The 6,000-nt window shown below is 40.6% G+C and overlaps 1 protein-coding gene across 1 annotated transcript; it reads right to left on the bottom strand.

The window, feature by feature from the left end:
- Positions 1–3,449: 3,449 nt before the first annotated feature.
- LOC105183041 (thyroid transcription factor 1-associated protein 26 homolog) lies at positions 3,450–4,672 on the bottom strand. The gene is made up of 3 exons (XM_011140893.3): positions 4,448–4,672; positions 4,242–4,374; positions 3,450–4,077 (listed from the first exon to the last, which is right to left on the bottom strand). Exons 1-3 carry the CDS (start codon positions 4,659–4,661, stop codon positions 3,831–3,833), a joined length of 594 nt encoding a protein of 197 aa, XP_011139195.1. The 5' UTR covers positions 4,662–4,672; the 3' UTR covers positions 3,450–3,830.
- Positions 4,673–6,000: the final 1,328 nt, after the last annotated feature.

The raw sequence follows: 6,000 nt of genomic DNA, 5'->3' as shown, positions 1-6,000 counted from the left end.
AAGCGCGCGGCGGCGTGAGTTCCAGAAATCGACGAGGCATTCATACGAGCAGTGAAATTTAAGAGTCGTAGGGACCTGCGAGCGGACTCGTTGAAAAACTGATGCTTTCGAGTGAAACGTAATATTTCGTTTGCTCATTCAAAATGGGTTAATAAAATGCGATTAAGATGTAAAATGTGATGAACTGTTGAGAATGAAAATATCAATAAACATTAAATGTATTGTTTCAAAATATTTAGATGAGACTTTTATGTTTCGCTTCACAGCCATGAACAGCCTCATCAATTTTTTCATTGGATAATTTTTTCACCGCAAAATAAAAAATGCAATATCGCGAGACAAGCAACTCCGAATTCTTATAGTGTTATGTATTGATATACATACATAATACATACAATACATAAAATAAACTTACCCCTCGATGGTTCCTGATGTCCCTCCTTGCAAAATATATCCTTGGGCACTTAATATTTTTCACAATACAAACATTAAATTTAACTTTGCACAGTAACAGACCATTTTTTTCACAACACTTGATCACAACACAAATCTTAAATAACAAATGTAACGCGTAATTTCATTCGGCACTCTCGACGATTCGTTAATTATTTACTGTTATTACTGTTATAATTATTTACGGTTTCGTTAATTATTTACTTTCGACTACTTGACGATACTTCTCCATGACAAATGCACGAAATTTGCTTCCGGTACTCTCGACGAAACAATACACGCCGATATCCGCCTTTGGTGATTCAAAATCGCGGAAAATACGCACGGTCGGCTTTTGGAATTCACGTACTAAACATTGCAATGCAAAGGTCGTGATTTTCAATGTGTGCGTATGTCGGTGAATATGTATCACTAGCGTAATAACCAATCAAAATATTCTGTTCGAAACCGTCCGTTCCGTTTGAAATATTCCAAGAAGTCGGCCATGACAGAAAAATTCCCGAAACTTTACTCGACCCTCCCGACGAACAATGCACATTTTCAGCGAATATTTAACGAAAGCTGTTCCATACCTCGATGTTTAACGATAATTCGCGGCCGAGACTCGGCTGACGAGTCAAAAACGAAGCTCCGCAGCGCGAAAACCGAGCTGCCTTTACGCAGCTGGCGTGTTGAAATTTCCTCGGCGTATTCCGACGATTCATCTCAATTCACTTCACGCAACGGAACAAATGTCATTCCGCCATAACACACGCGCGAAACTTACTTTCGGCACTCCCGGTAACGATTTAAGGCACGAGATTCAGCTACGGCGAGTCAAAATCATGAGAAATCACGGGCGACGGTTTTTCACACACTACACAACTCGTAATCAGCGCCATAACTAAATACTGATGCAACTGCGAACAGCGCCACAAGCGGGATACTCGGGAAGCTGAGTCGACCATTTCTTTCCGTAGTGGAACTATTTATCTACACCAAGTGTACGAGGTGCGGGTGAAAGCAGTCGTTGATAGATCAATTTAATTCGGAGCTACACGCAGTCACCGACGAGATAATATTGGTTTTCAAGTATTATCAGAGAGAAAGCTGAGAGCGACCAACACGGCGTTTTCGGCGACACCGATTTTTCGCACTGGGAATGGGCGCTATCTGCATCCATTTTGAGAGGGGAACTACGATGCTACATCCACTTTTAGGTCTCGACGGTAAAACCTGTATCTGGTGGCTGTCCGTGCTACATCCACTTTCAGCGTACTAAGTACGCTATTATGGTTGTAGCACGGACATAAACCGCCTGAAAGTGGATGTAGCACGGACTTCCACCATATGCAGATTTTACCACCGAGACCTGAAAGTGGGTGTGCTATCGTAGTTCCCCTCTCAAAATGGATGCAGATGGCGTCCTTTCCCAGTGCGGAAAGTCGGTGTCGCAGAAAATGTCGTATTGGCCGCTCTCAGGTTACTCTCTGATATTATAAGAACATTGCTGTCTTTTCATACTAAGATATGTGAATTGAATAAACCAATTATATCTGTAAAATGTATATTTAAACGAACACACAAATCCTTCTGATTTACCACTGAGCCATATTGTTTGAAAATAAAAAAGACAACTCACTCGACGTTGAGACGTACTACTTAGCAAAAAAGGACGCGTCTGATTCGTCGAGAGCAACGGAAACACAGTATCGAGATATTTCGAGTATCTGAATCGTTGCAATTCAGTTAGTTACGGAACGGTTAACGGCGCGGCGATTCGGAAAGGTCGTTCCGCATTTTGGCTCGCTTAAAGCGAGTCTCGCGCGCGATTTTTGCCTCACCAGGAGTGCCGAAAGTGAATTTCGTGCGTAAATCGCGACGGGCATCGTCGTGATAGCCACCGAATATGAATATCTCACGAAACGGCCCGTTGGGAGTGCTGAGCTAACCATGGTGCGTATCCCGCAATGGCAGCTTGAAATTCAAATCGCCGGTCTTTGCGTTTACGACCCGGCGAAGGCTGAATTTGCAATGATTAAGGGGCTACATACACTCTGGGGAGTCAAAAATATCGATTTTTAAATTTTTACATTTTTTTGAATTTTTGATGTTTGTAGAATATTTCCCTAAAGTTTCAGTTAAAAATATATGGAAATGACTGAGATATAACCGTTTTTGTGTAAGCGCGCAACACGTACTTTCTTGTGGCAGCTAGTGCATTGCACGTGCGTGTGTCTACAAAAACGGCTCGACTAGAGCAAAAACTAAATAAAACGGCTGCTGATAAGTTTCTGGATACTGAGAGTTTGCTTTATGGGCCAGGAATCGATGAATTCGTTTAAAATAAATAATTTTGTCGTTTACTCACTTTAAACCTTACTTAAAACTTTAGACGCATTTTTCTCAAAACCGTGTTTTGAAAATTGAAAAATTGGGGAAAATCAAGGATTTTTCAAAAATTGCTGAACCGACGTCCTTGAGGTTTATAAGATTTATAAGATTATAAAGCATAAAAAATTTGAAAATAATCTACAATGTTGATATTTTTTAATAAAAAAAAAAACAGCAAGTTAAAAGGACTTTTACGAGAAAAAAATTGTAAAATATAGCCTTTTTTTTAAGGCCAGAGTATACGCAGCCCCTTAAGATACTCAAAATATTTCGACACTGCGTTTCCGTTGCTCTCGACGAATCAGACGCATCTCCTTTTGATAAGTAATACATCTCGCATACCAAGTATCGCCGAAAATTATCATCGTGCGTTTGTCGTAATGGGTCGTCGTTAAATAGATGATCCACCGAATATCGCGAAACGAGTCATCGGCGGAGACCGCGATGTAATACGTTCGCGACTTGTATCTGTCGAGTAGTGTGTTCCGTTCGCAAAACATAGTAAAACAGCAATTGTTAATCAATATTAGATGTAAAGGGCAGAAAATGCTTTACAATAGCCTTGCAACGAGCAACATGTTGACTTCTCCGATTAGCAGTCTTACATCCAGATAAGAACCACATTTCATAAAAATTAACTTTATTATTAAGCTTTAAGTTAGCGGCAAACAAATACATTATTCTATCTGATATTATCAAGACCTACGTTGATACTCTAAGGATATTCTAAGATGAAATATGTACTACAAAAAGTCTGAGATCATTTTTGACTCAGATATTTTTAGCAAGATTCTAGGAAACTATGGGAGCATTTGAATATCCTATATATATTCATATATAGTTGTTACAAAAGTGTGTTTCATCATTTTTCTAAACGCTTATGATATTATGGTATATCACAACGCACAATATGTATTTATCTTTCACTTGTCACAAATTTCCATTTTATACATATTTTAACAAAACACAAAGAAACAAATTATTATCTTCCAAGGAACTATTGATTACGTTACACTTTGCTGGATCTTTTCCAGCAGCATCTCTATCCTTCCCTTCATGATAGGTTGTCCTTTCTTGGTTTTCTTTGATAGTACCTTGAAAGTTTGCATCTTTTTTTCTTTATATCTTTTTAAAGCTTCTTCTCGTTCTGATTTTATACGAACGGTTTCCTGCTTTTTTCTCTCCTTCTCTTTTTTTGTTTCCTGATACTTTTGTTTAGCCTTGTGAAAGGCGTAGGCTTTCTTCGAGTTACTGATTTCAAAATATAAATATATTTAATAGAAATATAAATATAAAGATAAAATAAAAGGATATATTTAAAATACAGTAAATTCAAGATACACATAAGAGAAACTAAACTTGATCACAAAAAATTAGCTTGCATTGATCCTTTATACTTATTAGCTTGCATTCACCTTGTTTCTTGTGCATCCTTTGATGTGTTATTTGAATTTATTGACGCTTGCGTGGAATTTTGCTGATCTCTCTTGAGTTCCTTATGAAAGTCACGCAATACGGTCTTCTTTCTCCTTTCTTCCCACTGATTAACTAGTGCGAAAGAGCTAATATTGAGTAAACGATCGATCTAAACTAACCTAAATCATATAACTAGCAGACTCACTTTTATATTTGTTGCTGTACTTTTTTAATCTATATTTCTTTTTATCGAACGTCTTCTCGCGTTGCTCCTTTTCGTCGTCTTCCTTTTTCTGGCGATTCTTGTTTCCAACATTCTTCTTATCGCCCTTCATGGTAACGAGCAACCACGTGCAACTACAAACAACAATAACTGACAATAACAAAGCGTCTCCATCCCTCAGCAATCGCTTACTCATTTCTTGCCGTTTTCTGCTGCCATCTACACAAAGTATAAAACACCTTGGTACCACCGCGCTGCACCGGTAATGGTGTGCGATGAAAAGAGCGAGTGCGCGGTAGAAGTAGGAAATTCAAATCTGTATCCAACAACAAAAGGATTGATATTTCGATTGATATTTCGCACGCAAATAAGCAAATAAGTACATATTCGTGCAATCCTTACATTAACCTAAATTTTCTATAATATTCATTCAAGCCTTATTGATCCTAACGAAACGAATGAGCGTATACTCGCTCGTCCAATACATCACGCAATTTCCAGTCATTAATGTCTCTGTGTCTGTCGACGCAGCATGCACGCGATTTGAAACCGCAACGAAAATTATACCACGCTCGTGCGCAGGAATGAGCGGCTGCGCAGGATGCGGCTTCGGAATCCTATGAAAGGGTAGTGATTACACAATCAATTATTTATTCACGGCCACCTGTCATCGCGTTACGTACGAATCTATTCGCGGCAGTGAATCGACATTCGTCGATCGTCGGCATTGATTTATGTGGCGTAGGCCGCTGAGGGATTCGCGCTAGATCGACAGCTGAATGCTACGCGATCAGTACGCACGGTGTGTCATCCAACGATGAATCTCGTTAAGGACACGAGTGCGTGTGCGGCTCCGTGGAGCCTCCCCGTCGCGTCTCCGCAAAAATCCAGGTTGACCAAAGAGAGAGCCGAGCGAACGAACGAACGAACGAACGAACGAACAATTCTATCCTGTCGAATTGGACGCTTGTGACGCACGTGGCGATACACTTTTCTGCAGATTCTGCAGAGTCAGAAGAGAACTCTTCATATATACGTATATATAAAATAAATGCGATAAATATAGTTATTGGTAAATGTCCGTCTCGTTCGGTTGCCCTCGATAGGTCCATCTTCCGCGGGGACCTTCTTTTCCTCCTGCTGTTCGCGACGGGGGACGTTAATATTTCGGTGGATTATATCAGTCTCCCGCGTCGCGGCCGTCGCCAGCTAAATTGAACGCACCGCGAGACCACCGGGCTGCATTTATAAGAGATTGGACAATTATTCATAGCCCGGTATGTGTCGAGGAAAACAAGCAAACTCACGTCGCCGAAAAGATAGTAGCTCTTCGGCATGCGCTACGCGCGGCTATTATTAGCTGACAAAATCCGAGACGGGCATAGGTATCCGAAGCCAGACTCGTCGGGAGGAATCCTCCGGCCGTTTAATTTCTTTCGGCTGTCGTTCGCTTTCGTACTCGACTCGGGCAATTCAATGTCGAGGATACGTCGACAGGCTCGGACGAGGGCTTCCGTCCTCGCGCCGTTGCGAAA

This window comes from Harpegnathos saltator, unplaced genomic scaffold (genome assembly GCF_003227715.2).
Source record: "Harpegnathos saltator strain DR-91 unplaced genomic scaffold, Hsal_v8.6 scaffold248, whole genome shotgun sequence".
Lineage (NCBI taxonomy): Eukaryota > Metazoa > Arthropoda > Insecta > Hymenoptera > Formicidae > Harpegnathos > Harpegnathos saltator.
Note: the sequence above shows the minus strand (reverse complement) of the source record. Positions and strands in the feature narration are given on the sequence as shown.